The sequence below is a fragment of the Triticum urartu genome, chromosome 4 (genome assembly GCF_003073215.2).
Source record: "Triticum urartu cultivar G1812 chromosome 4, Tu2.1, whole genome shotgun sequence".
Lineage (NCBI taxonomy): Eukaryota > Viridiplantae > Streptophyta > Magnoliopsida > Poales > Poaceae > Triticum > Triticum urartu.
Genome location: NC_053025.1, coordinates 42,615,658 through 42,638,428, shown reverse-complemented (window position 1 = coordinate 42,638,428; position 22,771 = coordinate 42,615,658). Strand labels below are relative to the sequence as shown.

The following is a 22,771-nucleotide window of genomic DNA, read 5'->3' as shown; positions in this document are numbered from 1 at the left end:
TTTATCTTGATGCATTTAGATGGTCTCGTGCTGATTATCGCACACCGGTGCCATATTTGTTTTGCTTGTCATTTCCAAACCGTGCATCCGAATCCAGTGATCTTTATATCGATTTAGACCGAAATGAACTCCCCTTTCCAATGGCACTCTTGGATTTCCAAGTTGAGGCCAGGTTCAATCATTCCTTTGCAAATCTTGCATATGCATCACATATCGCATCCCGCATATCATACCATGTTTGCATCATGTTGTTTGAGCATTGCACGTGGTTAATTGTGTCCTTTTGCTTGTTGTTCTTGCTTGGGTAGAGCCGGGAGATAAGTACGTGAACGAGGAGCCCGTTGAGTATGCTTACGAGGATCAAGGCAACTCTGAGAACTTTGCAGGCAAGATGACCATACCCTCGAAATCACTTCTATCTTTGCTTGGTAGATGCTTGCTCTTTTGCTATGCCTATGCTACGATACCTACCACTTGCTTATCATGCCTCCCATATTGCCATGTCAAACCTCTAACCCACCTTGTCCTAGCAAACCGTTGTTTGGCTATGTTACCGCTTTGCTCAGCCCCTCTTATAGCGTTGCTAGTTATAGGTGAAGATTGGAGATCGTTCCTTGTTGGACCTTGTTTATTGTTGGGATATCACTATATTATCTTGTTTATCTTAATGCACCTATATACTTGGTAAAGGGTGGAAGGCTCGGCCTTATGCCTGGTGATTTGTTCCACTCTTGCCGCCCTAGTTTCCGTCATATCGGTGCTATGTTCTCGGATTTTGCGTTCCTTACACGGTTGGGTTATAATGGGAACCCCTTGACAGTTCGCCTTGAATAAAACTCCTCCAGCAATGCCCAACCTTGGTTTTACCATTTGCCACCTAGCCTCTTTTCCCTTGGGTTTCCGGAGCCCAAGGGTCATCTTTATTAAACCCCCTGGTCCAGTGCTCCTCTGAGTGTTGGTCCGACCGAGTAGACTGCGGGGCCACCTCGGGACAACTTGAGGGTTGGTTTTACTCGTAGGATGTATCATCTGAGTGTGCCCTGAGAACGAGATATGTGCAGCTCCTATCGGGATTTGTCGGCACATTCGGGCGGTGTTGCTGGACTTGTTTTACCATTGTCGAGGATGTCTTGTAACCGGGATGCCGAGTCTGATCGGATTGTCTTGGGAGAAGGAATATCCTTCATTGACCGTGAGAGCTTGTGATGGGCTAAGTTGGGACATCCCTGCAGGGATTTAAACTTTCGAAAGCCGTGCCCGCGGTTATGGGCAGATGTGAATTTGTTAATGTCCGGTTGTAGATAACATGAAACTTAACTTAATTAAAATGCACCAACCGCGTGTGTAACCGTGATGGTCTCTTCTCGGCAGAGTCCGGGAAGTGAACACGGTGTTGGAGTAATGCTTGACGTAGGTTGTTCTAGGATCATTTCTTGATCATAGTTGTTCGACCGTGCTTTTGCCTTCTCTTCTCGCTCTTTTTTGCGTATGTTTAGCCATCATATATGCTAGTCGCTTGCTGCAGCTCCACATCATACCTTACCTTACCTATAAGCTTAAATAGTCTTGATCGCGAGAGTGTGAGATTGCTAAGTCCCCGTGACTCACAGATTACTTCCAAAACCAGATGCAGGGACCGATGATACCACTCCAGATGATATGACCGAGCTCAAGTGGGAGTTCGATGAAGACTCTCGTCGTTACTACGTGTCTTTCCCAGATGGTCAGTATTGGTGCCCAGTTGGGGCAATCGGGGACTTTGTCGCATTTGGGGGTTGTTCTTCATTTTGGTTTTGTAGTCGGACCTTGAGTGTATTGGATGAATGTAATGTTATTTATGTATTTGTGTGACGTGGCGAGTGTAAGCCAGCTATGTTACTCTTATTCCCTTATTGTATTACATGGGTTGTTGTGAAGATTACCTCACTTGTGACATTGCTTTCAATGTGGTTATGCCTCTAAGTCGTGCTTCGACACGTGTGAGATATAGCTGCATCAAGGGCGTTACACAAGGAGTTCAACACACTACCACACATGCTTGCAAACTAGCATACTACACATCAACTAGCATACTACCAATGCACCACGACTAGCTAGCAATCATTGCTGACATGGAAACAACTCATAGCATGCTACAATTCCATCACCACTAGCTACCAGAACATCAAATTCTCACAGATCGATAATGTATAGTGCTAGCCACAGCTTATCACATGCTCACACATCTGGCTAAAGTGGGTAAGTAGAGAGTAGGGGGTGATCGAGCTCACAACCATTGACGCAGCCGGAAGGAGGCGCGGAATAGGTCAGAGAAGAGGAGGACTCGATTCATCGTCGACGTGAAACGAGAGCCAGAGAAGAAGCATCGCTTACCGGCTCGTCAGTGTCGATCTGTGTGGGAGGGGAAAGCTCGTAAGGGGTGAATGGTGGCGGCAGTTGGGCGGTGAGATGAGGGTGGCTATATAGGGCGACCGAATCGACGGGAGGTGACCTTAATTCCTCCCGTTGCTTTTTTGAAGATGCGCATGGGCTCGTGCCATCTCCGTGGACGCGGGAGGCCAGCCATGTGTTCCCCTCCTCTGCATCGCCTGAGCTTGGCTGGGAGGGGAGGGGGGGGGGGCTGAACTAACCGCTCGGGTCTAGCTGGAAGGTGGTTTAAGTTTCGTGCTATGCAGGCCAAACAGTGAATGCAGGCACCCAAACAGTTCAATTTCACCTCGCGCGGACCTAGTTGAACTCCATGCAGTTAATCAAACACGTCCCAAATGGCCGAAGACATAAGCACGTACTCCCTCGTTCCAAATTACTCGTCGTCCACGGCGAGTAATTTGGAACGGAGGGAGTACGTATTACTATCAGCAGTGCGTACCACGTGATTTCGCGTCAAATCTCTGCTGAACCTTAACTACGCGGCACAAAGTCAAAGAGGACGGCGGATCCGTAGATTCAATGGAAGGCGTACATGTCCGGAGCTTCTTTGTATAAAACGCACCGGTGCTGCAGGCAACCACAGATCGCACGGACTCAAAACGCAACACACAAGCTGACAAGCATGGCTGCCACCATGAAGCTGTCGCTCACCTTCATCCTCCTCCTCTCAGGTACCCCTCCATTCGTATCCTCACTTCAACCACGCACGCTCGTGTGATACGCTCTCTCCGGCACTTTATCCGGATAGCTTTTTGTTGTGCATCAAGCAGTGCTGGTGGTGTTCGGGGACGCCCAGGCGACCTGCGACCTCGTCCGGTGCAAACAGGGAGGGCACATCACCTGCAAGAACTACCCCGGCCAGAAGCTCGACGGCTGCGCCTGCGTGTGCGCGCCCAAGGACGGCAAGCACTGCGTGCTCCGCCTCGACGACGGCTCGACCTACGACTGCCCCAAAACCAAGTGCTGAAAAGTACTGCTGTACACTGCACGCGTTCGTCGTGTTCTTCTTGCGATCTCGTGTTTGAGCTTGAGTTCAATAAAGCGGCAATTGTGTCTTGCAACAACTGATAAATGGAATGGAATGGCAAGTTTGTGCCCTGGAATAAGTAATGAATTGATTGGAATCCACCTGGATTTGGAAGATGTCCGGAACTTGAACGCACTGTTCAAGGATGAAAAGACGGATTGCATTGGTTTCAGTTTTCACGTCATATACCTTAACCATCCTCATCATGGAGGAGTTGTTTCCGTTCTCTGGATCGTGCAGGGCTCATCGTGATTGGATCCATACAAAACACCGAGGCAAGAAAGGAAGGGAAGGTTTGCGCCATGTGCTGCGAGGATGCGATGAACATGACGTGCCGGTCGAGCGTGCAACTGCTGCCCTGCCGGCGAGAAAGGCTGCACCATCTTCCTCGGCAACGGGAACGTGACGAAATGCCCTTTGAAGAACGTGACCACAAACTCATTTCTTGTATGTTTCAGAAAAGATATCATAATGCTGCATAAAACCTAACGGTGCGTGTGCCACAATTTAATACTGTACACAGGTATGTGTCTGGGTGATTCTGCAAATGCCTAATGGAGTTCGGAGTTTCAGTAGTCGCTGAAAAAGAAATATGAAATGCAGCAGCTGCACACAATTCACCGTGTAAACGGAAGATAAGACCAGGCAGTCATGCACTATGTTGCAGTGTTCGCAGGTAAACTGATGTGATAAAAACTGGACTATTAGATCAGAAAAAAAATCGGCAGAATCAACAGCTGATTGAGCCAACTTCAACTCCCATATACACTGCTGCAACAAGTAGCAACCAAAACATACACAAAACACAAGGTGCAAGCACAGCAATGATCTTCACAGAAACTGCTTAAGAATCTTTAACTGGTAAAATCTCTTGCACAATCAAAATATCATACCATACATTCTAGACAAGATAATCTACACATCATTAATTTGTTTACCAAAATCTGGTTCTTCCTCGAAAAGAAGTATTAAATCTCTACAGCAATGTTACAGATCCGATACTTCAAGGTAATACACGTACCTTGCTTTCTCCAAACTTTCACAGGCAAAGGGGTACGTCTGGAATTGTAGCACAATCAGGATGGTTTTAAAGCACAAATTCCATAGGGATCAAAACAGACGAAACCAGATGATGACAATTACCACAAACATAATCAAAAGCAAGTTAGAAGACCCATGTGAAGGTGCTTCAATAATCAGAGGTTAAAGCTTTGGTATTGTCTTCAGAGTGGGCACTTGGTACACATAATTTCAGTGCTCGCATATCTATGTAGAAATTCAATTTTCCACTTTCTCCATGCTACCTGCTCTTCATATGATGGAGCTAATGGCAAATTGGCAACCACTGAGGCAAAGAATTCGGCCTTTCTTTGACACTTGTATGACACATGCCCATCAAGAGTGTAGGAGCAGGCACTTACCTGATTCGTATAGTCATGCTTCAATGTGTGAAAGTCGGGGATTTACAAAACTGAGAAATTTGTACTGCTAAAACAAAGATAAGTTTTGTTTCCTCTTACAAATCACAACAGAAACGCCTAATTTTTATATATCTGACAGAATTAGTAGCATTCCTCATGCCAAAAAATTCAAGTGGTAAGATATACATTGATCATTCATCTTTAAACTTTAATTGCACCATGCATCGAAGATATCGGAAATACATTTGAGGTTGAAAGAGCATGAGTAGCCATTCTTACTTCTTGAAAAATGCAGCTACATATTTTCCCTATCGTTCACACTGTTTTCCAATTCTCGTGTGTGCACCAACCAATACGACTATGTAGTTTCACATGTCAGTGACCGAATGAAGTAGAACAACAAATCACCAGGCACCCAGGCCCTAACAACAAACAAGCATCTTGTGTCACAGAACTGTGAATGAGAAGGCCAAGCTAACAGATGCTACAATAGCCCAAAGCATACAAAGAAATGGTTCTCTGTTTCCAGTGTCTATCCTAAGCGTGAGTATACTTCAGAAAACTCATGCCATCTCTATATATTATAAATAGCTGACAGAACGCTGGGATAGTTTCGGAACTTCTGCTCAACCCCACAAGCCAATTAACATAGGCCATCTAAGAATAATTATTAGAAATTAAAAAAAATCTAAAAGTATACTATACAGAGTTTTCATAAACGTAATCAACTAATAAGCATAGTCATTTCCACATAGTCATATCATTTGTCGTGATCTCCAACAACACCCTCGGTAAGTGTACTTCAGCAAGGTCTCATTTCAACCACAACATAAATAGTTTGCAGTTAAATGTACCTTGGACTATGTCAGCAGCTTAAACATTTCATATGTATCCATATACTGCAGAAGCGCAAAACATAGAGAAGTGCACAACCGCACATTACCATTTCAACTAATTACTACCATCTAGATCGAAGCTTTTGGTCTAGTTCGAATTAGTAACAAGCACTGACGGACATAATAAGACCTCTCCAAAATCTCACTTCCTGTTACTGCAAATTTCACAACATTGTACTACCTAGCAACAGCAGAACACCGATACTCCCTCTGTTCTCTTTTATAAGACGTTTAGGCAATTCAGACAGAGCACAAAACAGTTCAATGTCAGCTGTACAAAACGTCTTATAAAAAAGAAAGGAGGGAGTACATGAAAGATGCATTACCTAGATACCCTGTGCAAAAAACAAATCACTACTGGAAATGGTATGACAGAAATCCAGTCATAAACTAATTGCTCTATTCTAAGAAATGCATTCTCCCTTGCTCACACTCAAACAAACAGTCATAAGACAAAGCTCAAAGCTCTATCGTTAATTCTATAACCATGCTTTCAAAAGCTCAACTGCCATTTCCACTATCAACGAGAGGATATCTAGAGTCAGTCTCGTCAATTATTGACTCCTTAGTTCCAAAATTTCTCTAATTCCTTCGTACAATAAACAGGAAGAAATCAAGAAGCAAAGGCATACAGAGATCTCGTCCTCTCACTCGAGAACAATCTTGGCGCCCAGTGCCCGCATCTTCTCGGCGATGCTCTCCGCCTCCTCCTTGGGAACCCCGGCCTTGAGCACGGCCGGCGCCTTCTCCACGAGCTCCTTGGCCTCCTTCAGGCCCAAACTCGTGATCGCCCTCAGCTCCTTGATAATCTTGAGCTTCGCCGCGGCGTCGAACCCCTCCAGCTTCACGTCGAACGCCATTTTTTCCTCCTTGGGTTTCGCCTCCTCGCCGGCCCCGGCAGCATCTCCGGCCAGCGGGGCTGCGCCGCCCATGAGGATGGCTAGGGGAGGGAGCTGGTCGACGCCGAGGCGGCCGCGCAGCGCATCGGCGAGGGAAGAGGCCTCGATGAGGTTGAGGCCGCAGATCTCGTCGACGAGACCGGAGACCCGCGGGGTCGGGGTGACGGCGGTGGAGAACGCGGCGGCGCATGACGGGCGCGCGGCCGGGAGGAGGCGGCGCAGGTGGAGGAGGCGGGAAGCCATTAGGGTTTTGGTGGGTCAGCAGAAACAGAGGGGATCAGGGGACTGACGATGCGGAGTGGGGGAGAAGGAAGACGAGACAACACATGTTATGAACTGAATACGTATTTACAGAACTACGTAAATAAAACGAGAAGGCGTGTCTGAATGATGATTATCGAGGGCAATTCTTTTGCGGTTTACTCTATCTGAAGAAAGACAATTGGTTTTGCGATTTATCTGAAGAAGACAATTGGTTTGTATACCACGGTCCTTAAAGAAAACGGCGTACGTCAATAAAGCTAGGTAGCTGATTCAAAGATTGCACTTCTTTTGAAATGTGAGGCGAAAACATTATGTTCCATTGATTAACAAAAATATGGTTTGTGGCAAAAACTTGTTAGCAGTTTTGGTAGTATTGATTTTCATCATTGCTGAGAGGCAAAATGAAGTGGTGGATTGTTTAGCTAAGTCTGGCTTTACTACTAGATCTTTGTCATTTTGGAATGATCTCATCCTTGACTTTTATTTCATCCATGATTGTAAACGATCTTTCGGTCCTTTGATGAATAAAGTCATATTATTGTCAAAAAAATAAAAATATATAGTTTGTTACCCAGCTAATTACGGGATTCTTCAAGGGCAGGGACGGATCCAAGGGGGGCGAGTGGGGGCGAGACCCCTCACCCCAAGGAAATGTTTCCCCTTGATAGTGATTAGGCGGCCATGCGTATGCAGCATCACCGAATGATTAGCTTCGTCACCGATCTGCAAGATCTGAATGGGTCAATGATCCATATTTGCGGTTGCATGGACGCGCGATGTAACGCCCCGAGACCGTTGCGTCAGGTCTTTAGTTATTCGCTATTGTTGCCTTGTCATTTGATTGCGTGCCATGCATTTCATATCATGTTATCATGAGCATCGCATTTGCATACGTATTCGTCTTATGCATCCGAGCATTTTCTCCATTGTCTGTTTCTCAATCCGACACTCCTGCGTCCTCCGGCGCCCTCTTTTTGTCTCTTTTCGTGTGCGGGTGTTAAACTTTCTCGGAATGGACCGAGATTTGTCAAGCGGCCTTGGTACACTACCGGTAGACCGCCTGTCAAGTTCCGTGCCATTTGGAGTTCGTTTGATACTCCAACGGTTAATCGGGGAACTGTAAAGGCCTCGTGTGTGTTGCAGCCCAACACCCCTCCAAGTCAGCCCACAAACCCATCCAAACCCCCTCCATCCTCTCGGTCGTTCGATCACGATCGTGTGGCCGAAAACCGCACCTCATTTGGACTCTCCTAACTCCCTCTACCTATATATTTGCACCTCCCCTGAAAATTCGCGGATGAAACCGTAACCTTCTTCCTCTCGCGCCACCAGACAAAAATCCCGTCGCCCGGACATGTCCGCCGCGCCCGGCCACCTCACTCCAGCCAATCCGGAGCCGCCACCTCAGCAGCGCCGCCTCCCTCCTCCTCTAGCACGCCGCCATGTGTCCCGTCGGACCTCCTCTCTCCTCCCCGCCGCCGTGGCCTGAGGGAGCCCAGATCGGGTCCGCCCCGGGCCAGATCGGGCCTGCCCCAGGCCAGATCGGGCCCGCCGCCCCCACGTCGTCTTCCGCCGCTTGTGCCCGACTCCGCCGCCGATCCAGCAAGCTCCGCTGCCCCGTTCGCCGCCTACCCGCGCCGGCGCGTCTCCGCCGCCACCCGCCGGCCGCCTCCGCTCCGCCGGCGCCCACCACCGACCTCACCGCCACCGGCCACCGACGCCTCGTCGCCCCGTCCACCTCTCCAGCTTCGGTCGCCGGCAAGCCCCACTCCGGCGAGCCGCCCCCCTGGCCCTCTTCTTCCCGGATTCCGGCAAGTCCCCGGCGAAGACCCCGGCCAACCTCGTTTTCCACGCGCTCAGATCCAGATCCAGAGAACCCTAGGGTTGACTTCAAAATCTCTCTAAGTCCTTTTCTGTTACTTTTTCAAGCACTTTTCATCATGTCATAACTCTGCATCCGTAGCTCCGTTTTGGGCGTGCCATATATCAAAATGTTCATCATGATGTCCTCTTCATTTTGTTCCATTGCACCATGTTTGTTTGAGTCCATCTTGATGCACTAATCGTTGATGCAAGAGTGCTATAAAATGTTAGTTCCTGATTCTTAACAGATCTTGAGCATTTGTCATTTTTGCCATGTTTACTGTGTGCTGCATATGAGCATGAGCTCTACATGTGTTTTGGGCTATGCCATACCATCTTTACAGGGGTGTATGCCATGTATTTTTGTGATCAATGTGGTGACTAGCACATGCATGCAAAGTAGCTCTCCTGATATTGCTGATTTCAGGGACTTAGAATTTCACTAAGTCTTTGCTCTGCTATTATTTTTATGCCATGTATTCATGTTGCTACAGGGAGATCCATACTTCTTTTGAGTATGTTCAGTAAGGATGATTTGGACATATGGTTATGCTCTATCCATCCATGTCCATGTTTGCATTTATGGAGTGCCCTAGCATGACTCAATCTTACTTTACTTTTGCTATAAAATGTTCCTGACAGATTGTTTATGTGTTAATCAATTTTGCCAAGGTTGTTGTAGTTGATCCATGCATGATATGAGTTTGTTATTGCTTTGGTTAGTTTCTTGTACATGTCTTCTTGCTGGTAGTATGCTTAGCTTGTCATGCAATGCCTTATGATGAGTGCATCGAGCTCGCAAACATGCCTTCATAATTCTGTTGATGCCATGTCCAATTTTCTGCTAAGTCTGAATCTGTTAACGAAACTTGCTACGTTTACATGGGTGCCATCATATTTTCTGTTCCCTTTTGGCTTATGGTCAGTAAGGGATTTTTGTTATATACTTTGAGTAGATTCATGCCATGCCTTTGTTTGCTATGTTCTATTCCTGTAGCATGTTATTATCTTTCTCTAAACATTGCTTCCTGATGTTAATTCCTGGCATGTTAGTATTTTCACTAAGTCTGATATCTTTTGCACTTTTGCCATGCTTGTTTGAACCTTCTCTTGTGTGATTTTGTCAAGTATCTTGAGTAGATCACTACTATGTGCTTTGTTGCTATGTTGGAGTGCAGTAACTTAGTTTCTCGTTGCATTCTAGATGGCATCGTGCTGTTAATCGTAGAATTGTGTCATTCTTGTTTTGCTTGCCATTTCCAAATCGTGCATCTGATTCCGGTGATCTTTATATCGATTTCGACCGAAATCAACTCATCTTTCCAGCGGCACACTTGGTTTGCCAAGTTGAGGCCTGGTTCAATCTTTCCTTTCCGAAGCACGCATATGCATTGCATATCACATCCCGCATATCATGTCATGTTTTGCATCATGTCGCCTGCGCATTGCACCGTGGTTGATTGTTGTTTTCCTTTGCTTGTGTTCTTGCTTTGGGTAGAGCCGGGAGACGAGCACGTGATCGAGGAACCCGTTGAGTACGCTTACGAGGATCAAGCTTTCGTCTACTCGGAGTACTTTGCAGGCAAGATGACCATACCCTCGAAATCACTTCTATCTTTGCTTGCTAGTTGCTCGCTCTATTGCTATGTCGCGATACCTATCACTTGCTTTATCATGCCTCCCATATTGCCATGTCAAGCCTCTAACCCACCTTTTCCTAGCAAACTGTTGCTTGGCTATGTTACCACTTTGCTCAGCCCCTCTTATAGCGTTGCTAGTTGCAGGTGAAGATGGAGTTTGTTCCTTGTTAGAACATGTTTATTGTTGGGATATCATTATTATATCTTGTTTACTTTAATGCATCTATATACTTGGTAAAGGGTGGAAGGCTCGGCCTTATGCCTGGTGTTTTGTTCCACTCTTGCCGCCCTAGTTTCCGTTATACCAGTGTTATATTCCTTGATTTTGCGTTCCTTACGCTGTTGGGTGTTATGGGAACCCATTGACAGTTTGCTTTGAATAAAACTCCTCCAGCAAGGCCCAACCTTGGTTTTACCATTTGCCTACCTACCACCAAATACCTTCCCTTGGGTTCTGCATGAAGGAAATATGCCCTAGAGGCAATGATAAAGTTATTATTTATTTCCTTATATCATGATAAATGTTTATTATTCATGCTAGAATTGTATTAACCGGAAACATAATACATGTGTGAATACATAGACAAACAGAGTGTCACTAGTATGCCTCTACTTGACTAGCTCGTTGATCAAAGATGGTTATGTTTCCTAACCATAGACACGAGTTGTCATTTGATTAACGGGATCACATCATTAGGAGAATGATGTGATTGACTTGACCCATTCCGTTAGCTTAGCACTTGATCGTTTAGTTTGTTGCTATTGCTTTCTTCATAACTCATACATGTTCCTATGACTATGAGATTATGCAACTCCCGTTTACCGGAGGAACACTTTGTGTGCTACCAAATGTCACAACGTAACTGGGTGATTATAAAGGTGCTCTACAGGTGTCTCCGAAGGTACTTGTTGGGTTGGCGTATTTCGAGATTAGGATTTGTCGCTCCGATTGTCAGAGAGGTATCTCTGGGCCCTCTCGGTAATACACATCACTTAAGCCTTGCAAGCAATGCAACTAATAAGTTAGTTGCAAGATGATGTATTACGGAACGAGTAAAGAGACTTTCCGGTAAAGAGATTGAACTAGGTATTGAGATACCGACGATCGAATCTCGCGCAAGTAACATACCGATGACAAAGGGAACAACGTATGTTGTTATGCGGTCTGACCGATAAAGATCGTCGTAGAATATGTAGGAGCCAATATGAGCATACAGGTTCCGCTATTGGTTATTGACCGGAGACGTGTCTCGGTCATGTCTACATTGTTTTCGAACCCGTAGGGTCCGCACGCTTAATGTTACGATGACAGTTTCATTATGGGTTCATATATTTTGATGTACCGAAGGTTGTTCGGAGTCCCGGATGTGATCACGGACTTGACGAGGAGTCTCGAAATGGTCGAGACATAAAGATCGATATATTGGACGACTATATTTGGACACCGGAAAGGTTCCGGGTAAGATTGGGACAATACCGGATCACCGTGAGGTTATCGGAACCTTCGGGAGGTATATGGGCCTTATTGGGCCTTAGTGGAAAGGAGGGGAAAGGAGCAAGGGAGGGGGCCCCCCCCCCCCCAAGCCCAATCCGAATTGGGAGCCCCCCCCCTTTCCTTCCTCTCTCCTTCCTCTTCCTTCCCTCTCCTACTCCTAATAGGAAAAGGAGGAGTCCTACTCCCGGTGGGAGTTGGACTCCCCCCCTTGGGCGCGCCACCCTCCTTGGCCGGCCCCCTCCTCCACTCCTTTATATACGGGGCAGGGGGCACCCCACAGACACAACAATTGATCATTGATCTATTAGCCGTGTGCGGTGCCCCCCTCCACCATAATCCTCGATAATATTGTAGCGGTGCTTAGGCGAAGCCCTGCGACGGTAGAACATCAAGATCGTCACCACGCCGTCGTGCTGACGGAACTCTTCCCCGACATTCTGCTGTATCGGAGTCCGGGGATCGTCATCGAGCTGAACGTGTGCTAGAACTCGGAGGTGCCGTAGTTTCGGTGCTTGATCGGTCGGGACGTGAAGACGTACGACTACATCAACCACGTTGTTATAACGCTTCCGCTTCCGGTCTATGAGGGTACGTAGATAACACTTTCCCCTCTCATTGCTGTGCATCACCATGATCTTGCATGTGCGTAGGAAAAATTTTAAAATTACTATATTCCCCAACAATGGTATCAGAGCCAGGTTTTATGCGTTGATGTTATATGCACCAGTAGAACACAAGTGAGTTGTGGGCGATATAAGTCATACTGCTTACCAGCATCTCATACTTTGGTTCGGCGGTATTATTGGATGAAGCGGCTCGGACCGACATTACGCGTACGCTTACGCGAGACTGGTTCTACCGGCGTGCTTTGCACATAGGTGGCTGATACGTCTCCAACGTATCTATAATTTTTGATTGCTCCATGCTACTTTATCTACTGTTTTGGACTATATTGGGCTTTATTTTCCACTTTTATATTATTTTTGGGACTAACCTATTAACCGGAGGCCCAGCCCAAAATTGCTGTTTTTTTGCCTATTTCAATATTTCGAGGAAATAGAATATCAAACGAGTCCAAAAAGAATGAAACCTTCGGGAACGTGATTTTCTCACCGAACGTGATCTAGGAGACTTGGACCCTACTCCAAGAAGTTTCCGGGGAGGTCACGAGGGTGGAGGGCGCCCCCCTGGGCGCGCCCCCTGCCTCGTGGGCCCCTCGGAGCTCCACCGACGTGCTCCTTTCACCCATATATACCGTTGTACCCTAAAACTTCCAGAACAGAAGATAGATCGGGAGTTCCGCCGCCGCAAGCCTCCAGAACCACGAAAAACCAATCGGGACCCCTTTCCGGTACCCTGCCGGAGGGGGGATCCATCTCCGGTGGCCATCTTCATCATCCCGGCGCTATCCATGACGAGGAGGGAGTAGTTCACCCTCGGGGCTGAGGGTATGTACCAGTAGCTATGTGTTTGATCTCTCTCTCTCTCGTGTTCTCTCTTGTGTTCCATCTATGGCACGATCTTGATGTATCCCGAGCTTTGCTATTGTAGTTGGATCTTATGTTTCTTCTCCCCCTCTACTCTCTTGTGATCAATTGAGTTTCCCCTTTGAAGTTATCTTATCGGATTGAGTCTTTTATGAACACTTGATGTATGTCTTGCCGTGCTTATCTGTGGTGACAATGGGATATCACGTGCCACTTGATGTATGTTTTGGTGACCAACTTGTGGGTTCCACCCATGAACCTATGCATAGGGGTTGGCACACGTTCTTGATTCTCCGGTAGAAACTTTGGGGCACTATTTGAAGTACTTTTATGTTGGTTGGATAAATCTGAGATTGTGTGATGCATATCGTATAATCATGCCCACGGATACTTGAGGTGACAATGGAGTATCTAGGTGACATTAGGGTTTTGGTTGATTTGTATCTTAAGTGTTATTCTAGTAAAAACTCCAGGGTTGTTTGTGACACTTATAGGAATAGCCCAACGGATTGATTTGAAAGAATAACTTTGAGGTGGTTTCGTACCCTACCATAATCTCTACGTTTGTTCTCCGCTATTAGTGGCTTCGGAGTGACTCTTTGTTGCATGTTGAGGGCTCGTTATATGATCTATCTATGTTATTATTGTTGAGAGAACTTGCACTAGTGAAAGTATGAACCCTAGGCCTTGTTTCCTATCATTGCAATACCGTTTACGCTCACTTTTACCACTCGCTACCTTGCTGTTTTTATATTTTCAGTTTACAAAAACCTATATCTACCATCTATTTTGCACTTGTATCACCATCTCTTCACTGAACTAGTGCACCTATACAATTTACCATTGTATTGGGTGTGTTGGGGACACAAGAGACTCTTTTTTATTTGGTTGCAGGGTTGCTTGAGAGAGACCATCTTCATCCTACGCCTCCTACGGATTGATAAACCTTAGGTCATCCACTTGAGGGAAATTTGCTACTGTCCTACAAACCTGTGCACTTGCAGGCCCAACAACGTCTACAAGAAGAAGGTTGCGTAGTAGACATCAAGATCTTTTCTGGCGCCGTTGCCGGGGAGGTGAGTGCTTGAAGGTATATCTTTAGATCTTGCAATCGAATCTTTTTGTTTCTTGTTTTAGCACTAGTCTAGTTTATAAAAGAAAACTACCAAAAAATGGAATTGAGTTTGTCTCATACGCTTCACCTTTTTAATATCTTTCGTGAGTATGATGGAAAGGATAATTGTGCTCAAGTGCTAGAAGAAGAAATCTCTAAATTGTTTGGCACTAAATATGTGAATGATGAGCATGATTGCAATGTTCTTAGTATGAATTCCTTGAATATCCATGATGCTAATGATATGCAAAGCCACAAGCTTGGGGAAGCTATGTTTGATGAAGATGATATTTTTTGTCCCCCAAGCTTTGATGAGCAAATTTACTATGATGAAAGAATGCGTCCTATCTATGATGATTATTGTGATGACACGTATTCTATAAAGAATAATGATAACCATGAAACTTGTCATCTTGATCTTAATTTTCAATCACATGATAGCTATTTTGTTGAGTTTGCTCCCACTATTATTCATGAGAAGAATTTTGCTTATGTGGAGAGTAGTAAATTTTCTATGCTTGTAGATCATGAAAAGAATGCTTTAGGTGCTGGTTATATTGTTGAATTCATTCATGATGCTACTGAAAATTATTATGAGGGAGGAATATATGCTTGTAGGAATTGCAATAATATCAAGTTTCCTCTCTATGTGCTTAAATTTTTGAAGCTATGCTTGTGTTACCCTCCTATGCTAGTTGATTATTGTTCTCATAAGTTGTTTGCTCACAAAATCCCTATGCATAGGAAGTGGGTTAGACTTAAATATGCTAGTCATATTCTTCATGATGCTCTCTTTATGTTACAATTCTTATCTTTTATGTGAGCATCATTGAAATCATCATGCCTAGCTAGGGGCGTTAAACGATAGCGCTTGTTGGGAGGCAACCCAATTTTATTTTGTGTTTTTTGTTTTTGGTTTTGTTTAGGAATAAATAATCCATATAGATTCTGTTTAGATGTGGTTTTATCTTTTAATTAGTGTTTGTGCCAAGTTAAACCTATTAGATCTTCTTGGAAGATGGTTATTTGATCTTGCTGTAATTTCCAGAATCTTTGCGCTCAGTGCCCGAATTTTCAAAAATAACCAGAACGTGATAAAATAGTGATTCCAATTGCTGCTGATAAATAAACAAATTGCACAGGTCTTCTAATTTTTGTAGAATTTTTTGGGTTCCAGAAGTTTGCGTTAGTAACAGATTACTACAGACTGTTCTGTTTTTGACAGATTCTGTTTTGCGTGTGTTGTTTGCTTACTTTGATGAATCTATGGCTAGTAAAATAGTTTATAAACCATAGAAAAGTTGGAATACAGTAGGTTTAACACCAATACAAATAAAGAACAAGTTCACTACAGTACCTTAAAGTAGTCTTTTGTTTTCTTTCTCTAACGGAGCTCACGAGATTTCTATTGAGTTTTGTGTTGTGAAGTTTTCAAGTTTTGGGTGAATTCTCTTGATGGATTATGGAACAAGGAGTGGCAAGAGCCTAAAATTGGGGGTGCCCATGGCACCCCCAAGATAATCCAAGGACAGCAAAAAGTCAAAGCTTGGGGATGTCCCGGAAGGCATCCCCTCTTTTGTCCACTTTCATCGGTAATTTACTTGGAGCTATATTTTTATTCACCACATGATATGTGTTTTGCTTGGAGCATCTTGTATTATTTGTGTCTTTGCTTGTTAGTCTACCACAATCATCCTTGCTGTACACACCTTTTGATAGAGCCATGTATGAATTGAAATTTGTTAGAATACTCTATGTGCTTCACTTATATCTTTTGAGCTTGATAGTTTACTCTATGTGCTTCACTTATATCTTTTTGAGCGTGATAATTTTTGCTCTAGTGCTTCACTTAGATCTTTTAGAGCATGGTGGTGGTTTGTTTTAAAGAAACTTGATCTCTCATGCTTCACTTAGATTATTTTGAGAGTTGTTAATAGCATGGTAATTTGCTTAATGTTAATATACTTGGTATTCAAGATATGTGAAACTTTCTTTTTAGTGGGTTGAATACTAAGATAAGTTTGATGCTTGATAATTGTTTTGAGATATGGAGGTGATAATATCATAGTCGTGCTAGTTGAGTAGTTGTGAATTTGAAAAATACTTGTGTTGAAGTTAGCAAGTCCCATAGCATGCACGTATGGTTAAAGTTGTGTAACAAATTTGAAGCATGAAGTGTACCTGGCTTGTGCATCCTTATGAGTGGCGGTCGGGGACGAGCGATGGTCTTTTCCTACCAATCTATCTCCCTAGGAGCATGCGCATAGTACTTGATTTTTTATGACTTCTAAATTTTTGCAATAAGTATATGAGTTCTTTTGACTAATGTTGAGTCCATGGATTATACGCACTTTTACCTTTCCGCCATTTGCTAGCCTCTTCGGTACCGTGCATTGCCCTTTCTCACATTGAGAGTTGGTGCAAACTTCGCCGGTGCATCCAAACCCCGTGATATGATACGCTCTTTCACACATAAACCTCCCTATATCTTCCTCAAAACAGCCACCATACCTACCTATCATGGCATTTCCATAGCCATTCCGAGATATATTGCCATGCAACTTCCACCATCATCATCATCATCATGACATGCTTTACTTTTGTCATATTGCCATTGCATGATCTTGTAGTTGACATCATATTTGTGGCAAAGCCACCATGCATTATTTTTCATACATGTCACTCTTGATTCATTGCACCATCTCGGTACACCGCTGGAGGCATTCATAGCGAGTCATATCTTGTTCTAGTATCGAGTTGTAACCATTATGTTGTAATCAATAGAAGTGTGATGATCATCATTATTAGAGCATTGCCCAATCAAAAAAAAAGAAGAGAGAAAGGCCAAAAAAAAGAAAGGCCCAAAAAAGAGAGAAAATAAAAAGGGCAATGCTACTATCTCTTTTTCCACACTTGTGCTTCAAAGTAGCACCTTGTTCTTCATGTAGTGAGTCTCATATATTGTGCTTCAAAGTAGCACCATGATTTCATATAGTGAGTCTCATAAGTTGTCTTGTTCATACTAGTGGGAATTTTTCATTATAGAACTTGGCTTGTATATTCCAACGATGGGCTTCCTCAAAATGCCCTAGGTCTTCATGAGCAAGCAAGTTGGATGCACACCCACTAGTTTTCTTTTGTTGAGCATTCTTAGCTCTAGTGCATCCGTTGCATGGCAATCCCTACTCCTTGCATTAACATCAATTGATGGGCATCTCCATAGCTCATTGATTAGCCTCGTTGATGTGAGACTTTCTCCTTTTTTGTCTTCTCCACACAATCCCCATCATCATATTCTATACCACCCATAGTGCTATGTCCATGGCTCGCGCTCATGTATTGCGTGAAGGTTGAAAAAGTTTGAGATTATTTGAGTATGAAACAATTGCTTGGCTTGTCATCGGGGGTATAGAAGTTGGGAACATCTTTGTGTGACGAAAATGAAGCATAGCCTAACTATATGATTTTGTAGGGATGAACTTCCTTTGGCCATGTTATTTTGAGATGACATAATTGTTTGATTAGTATGCTTGAAGTATTATCATTTTTTATGTCAATATGAACTTTTGTCTTGAACCTTTCAGATCTGAATATTCATACCATGATTAAGAAGATTTACATTGAAATTATGCCAAAGTATCACTCCGCATCAAAAATTCTCTTTTTATCATTTACCTACTCGAGGACGAGCAGGAATTAAGCTTGGGGATGCCTGATACGTCTCCAACGTATCTATAATTTTTGATTGCTCCATGCTACATTATCTACTGTTTTGGACTATATTGGACTTTATTTTCCACTTTTATATTATTTTTGGGACTAACCTTTCAGTATTTCGAGGAAACAGAATATCAAACGGAGTCCAAACGGAATGAAACCTTCGGGAACGTGATTTTCTCACCGAACGTGATCCAGGAGACTTGGACCCTACTCCAAGAAGTTTCCGGGGAGGTCATGAGGGTGGAGGGCGCCCCCCTGGGCGCGCCCCCTGCCTCGTGGGCCCCTCGGAGCTCCACCGACGTGCTCCTTTCACCCATATATACCGTCGTACCCTAAAACTTCCAGAACAGAAGATAGATCGGGAGTTCCGCCGCCGCAAGCCTCCAGAACCACGAAAAACCAATCGGGACCCCTTTCCGGTACCCTGCCGGAGGGGGGATCCATCTCCGGTGGCCATCTTCATCATCCCGGCGCTATCCATGACGAGGAGGGAGTAGTTCACCCTCGGGGCTGAGGGTATGTACCAGTAGCTATGTGTTTGATCTCTCTCTCTCTCGTGTTCTCTCTCGTGTTCCATCTATGGCACGATCTTGATGTATCCCGAGCTTTGCTATTGTAGTTGGATCTTATGTTTCTTCTCCCCCTCTACTCTCTTGTGATCAATTGAGTTTCCCCTTTGAAGTTATCTTATCGGATTGAGTCTTTTATGAACACTTGATGTATGTCTTGCCGTGCTTATCTGTGGTGACAATGGGATATCAACGTGCCACTTGATGTATGTTTTGGTGACCAAATTGGGTGAACCTATGCATAGGGGTTGGCACACGTTCTTGATTCTCCGGTAGAAACTTTGGGGCACTATTTGAAGTACTTTTATGTTGGTTGGATAAATCTGAGATTGTGTGATGCATATCGTATAATCATGCCCACGGATACTTGAGGTGACAATGGAGTATCTAGGTGACATTAGGGTTTTGGTTGATTTGTATCTTAAGTGTTATTCTAGTAAAAACTCCAGGGTTGTTTGTGACACTTATAGGAATAGCCCAACGGATTGATTTGAAAGAATAACTTTGAGGTGGTTTCGTACCCTACCATAATCTCTACGTTTGTTCTCCGCTATTAGTGGCTTCGGAGTGACTCTTTGTTGCATGTTGAGGGCTCGTTATATGATCTATCTATGTTATTATTGTTGAGAGAACTTGCACTAGTGAAAGTATGAACCCTAGGCCTTGTTTCCTATCATTGCAATACCGTTTACGCTCATTTTTACCACTCGCTACCTTGCTATTTTTATATTTTCAGTTTACAAAAACCTATATCTACTATCCATTTTGCACTTCTATCACCATCTCTTCGCCGAACTAGTGCACCTATACAATTTACCATTGTATTGGGTGTGTTGGGGACACAAGAGACTCTTTGTTATTTGGTTGCAGGGTTGCTTGAGAGAGACCATCTTCATCCTACGCCTCCTACGGATTGATAAACCTTAGGTCATCCACTTGAGGGAAATTTGCTACTGTCCTACAAACCTGTGCACTTGTAGGCCCAACAACGTCTACAAGAAGAAGGTTGCATAGTAGACATCAGTGGTTGGCGGGTGTCAGTTTCTCCAACTTTAGTTGAACCGAGTGTGGCTACGCCCGGTCCTTGCGAAGGTTAAAACAGCACCAACTTGACAAACTATCGTTGTGGTTTTGATGCGTAGGTAAGAACGGTTCTTGCTTAGCCCGTAGCAGCCACGTAAAACTTGCAACAACAAAGTAGAGGACGTCTAACTTGTTTTTGCAGGGCATGTTGTGATGTGATATGGTCAAGACATGATGCTAAATTTTATTGTATGAGATGATCATGTTTTGTAACCGAGTTATCGGCAACTGGCAGGAGCCATATGGTTGTCGCTTTATTGTATGCAATGCAATCGCCCTGTAATGCTTTACTTTATCACTAAGCGGTAGCGATAGTCGTGGAAGCATAAGATTGGTGAGACGACAACGATGCTACGATGGAGATCAAGGTGTCGCGCCGGTGACGATGGTGATCATGAAGGTGCTTCGGAGATGGAGATCACAAGCACAAGATGATGATGGCCATATCATATCACTTATATTGATTGCATGTGATGTTTATCTTTTATGAATCTTATCTTGCTTTGATTGACGGTAGCATTATAAGATGATCTCTCACTAAATTTCAAGATAAAAGTGTTCTCCCTGAGTATGCACCGTTGCCAAAGTTCGTCGTGCCCAGACACCACGTGATGATCGGGTGTGATAAGCTCTACGTCCATCTAGAACGGGTGCAAGCCAGTTTTTGCACGCGCAGAATACTTAGGTTAAACTTGACGAGCCTAGCATATGTAGATATGGCCTCGGAACACTGAGACCGAAAGGTCGAGCGTGAATCATATAGTAGATATAATCAACATATTGATGTTCACCATTGAAAGCTACTCCATTTCACGTGATGATCGGTTATGGTTTAGTTGATTTGGATCACGTGATCACTTAGAAGATTAGAGCGATGTCTTTCTAAGTGGGAGTTCTTAAGTAATATGATTAATTGAACTTTAATTTATCATGAACTTAGTCCTGATAGTATTAGCATATCTATGTTGTAGATCAATAGCTCGCATTTAGCTCCCCTGTTTTATTTTTGATATGTTCCTAGAGAAAATTAAGTTGAAAGATGTTAGTAGCAATGATGCGGATTGGATCCGTGATCTGAGGATTATCCTCATTGCTGCACAGAAGAATTGCGTCCTTAATGCACCGCTAGGTGACAGACCTATTGCAGGAGCAGATGCAGACGTTATGAACGTTTGGCTAGCTCAACATGATGACTAGTTGATAGTTTAGTGCACCATGCTTAAACGGCTTAGAATTGGGACTTCAAAGACGTTTTGAACGTCATGGATCATATGGATGTTCCAGGAGTTGAAGTTAATATTTCAAGCAAATACCCGAGTTGAGAGATATGAAGTCTCCAACAAGTTCTATAGCTAAAAGATGGAGGAGAATAGCTCAAACAGTGAGCATGTGTTCAGATTATCTGGGTACTACAATCGCTTGAATCAAGTGGGAGTTAATCTTCCAGATAAAATAGTGATTGACAGAATTCTCTAGTCACCATCACCAAGTTAGTAGAACTTCGTGATGAACTATAGTATGCAAGGGATGATGAAAACGATTCCCAAGCTTTTCATGATGATGAAATCGATGAAGGTAGAAATCAATAAAGATCATAAAGTGTTGATGATTAACAAGACCACTAGTTTCAAGAAAAGGGCAAAGGGAAAGAAAGGGAACTTCAAGAAGAACAACAAGCAAGTTGCTGCTCAAGTGAAGAAGCCTAAGTCTGGTCCTAAGCCTGAGACTAAGTGCTTCTACTAAAAAGGGACTGGTCACTGGAAGCGGAACTGCCCCAAGTATTTGGCGGATAAGAAGGATGGCAAAGTGAACAAAGGTATATTTGATATACAAATTATTGATGTGTATTTTACTAGTGTTCGTAGCAACCCCTCAGTATTTGATAGTGGTTCAGTTGCTAAGAATAGTAACTCGAAACGGGAGTTGCAGAATGAACAGAGACTAGTTAAGGGTGAAGTGACGATGTGTGTTGGAAGTGGTTCCAAGATTGATATGATCATCATCGCACACTCCCTATACTTTCGGGATTAGTGTTGAACCTGAATAAGTGTTATTTGGTGTTTGCGTTAAGCATGAATATGATTTGATCATGTTTATTGTAATACGGTTATTCATTTAAGTAAGAGAATAAATTGTTGTTCTGTTTACATGAATAAAACCTTATATGGTTACACAACCAATGAAAATAGTTCGTTTGATCTCGATCGTAGTGATACACATAATCATAATATTGAAACTAAAAGATGCAAAGTTAATAATGATAGTGCAACTTATTTGTGGCACTACCGTTTAGGTCATATTGGTGTAAAGCGCATGAATAAACTCCATGCTGATGGGCTTTTGGAATCACTTGATTATGAATCAGTTGATGCTTGCGAACCATGCCTCATGGGCAAGATGACTAAGACTCTGTTCTTCGGAACAATGGAGCGAGCAACAAATTTGTTGGAAATCATACATACTGATGTATGTGGTCCGATGAATATTGAGGCTCGCGACAAGTATCATTATTTTCTGATCTTCACAGATGATTAGAGCAGATATGAGTATATCTACTTGATGAAACATGAGTCTGAAACATTTGAAAAGTTCAAAGAATTTCAGAGTGAAGTGAAGAATCATCGTAACAAGAAAACAAAGTTTCTACGATCTGATCGTAGAGAAGAGTATTTGAGTTACGAGTTTGGCCTTCAGTTAAAAACAATGTGAAATAGTTTCACTACTCACGCCACCTGGAACACCACAATGTAATGGTGTGTCCAAACGTCATAACCGTACTTTATTAGATATGGTGCGATCTATGATGTCTCTTACCGATCTACCACTATCATTGTGGGGTTATGCATTAGAGACAGCTGCATTC

The 22,771-nt window shown here is 43.7% G+C and overlaps 2 protein-coding genes across 2 annotated transcripts; one reads left to right on the top strand and one right to left on the bottom strand.

Annotated features, from left to right (window-relative positions):
- The first annotated feature begins 3,008 nt into the window (after positions 1–3,008).
- LOC125550534 lies at positions 3,009–3,558 on the top strand. The gene is made up of 2 exons (XM_048713559.1): positions 3,009–3,101; positions 3,201–3,558. The coding sequence occupies exons 1-2, from the start codon at positions 3,053–3,055 to the stop codon at positions 3,395–3,397; spliced, it is 246 nt and encodes an 81-aa protein (XP_048569516.1). The 5' UTR covers positions 3,009–3,052; the 3' UTR covers positions 3,398–3,558.
- A 2,664-nt stretch (positions 3,559–6,222) lies between these two features.
- Positions 6,223–6,987, bottom strand: LOC125550533 (50S ribosomal protein L7/L12-like). Its single transcript, XM_048713558.1, has one exon. It carries the CDS (start codon positions 6,914–6,916, stop codon positions 6,422–6,424), a length of 495 nt encoding a protein of 164 aa, XP_048569515.1. The 5' UTR covers positions 6,917–6,987; the 3' UTR covers positions 6,223–6,421.
- Between the last annotated feature and the right edge of the window lie 15,784 nt (positions 6,988–22,771).

Bases quoted from the DNA above. Each gene is read 5' to 3' on its own strand.
- LOC125550534 (XM_048713559.1), top strand. From the start codon at position 3,053: ATGGCTGCCACCATGAAGCTGTCGCTCACCTTCATCCTCCTCCTCTCA. The intron at 3,102-3,200 runs GTACCCCTCCAT...TGCATCAAGCAG, and splicing joins CTTCATCCTCCTCCTCTCAG to TGCTGGTGGTGTTCGGGGAC.
- LOC125550533 (XM_048713558.1), bottom strand. From the start codon at position 6,916: ATGGCTTCCCGCCTCCTCCACCTGCGCCGCCTCCTCCCGGCCGCGCGC.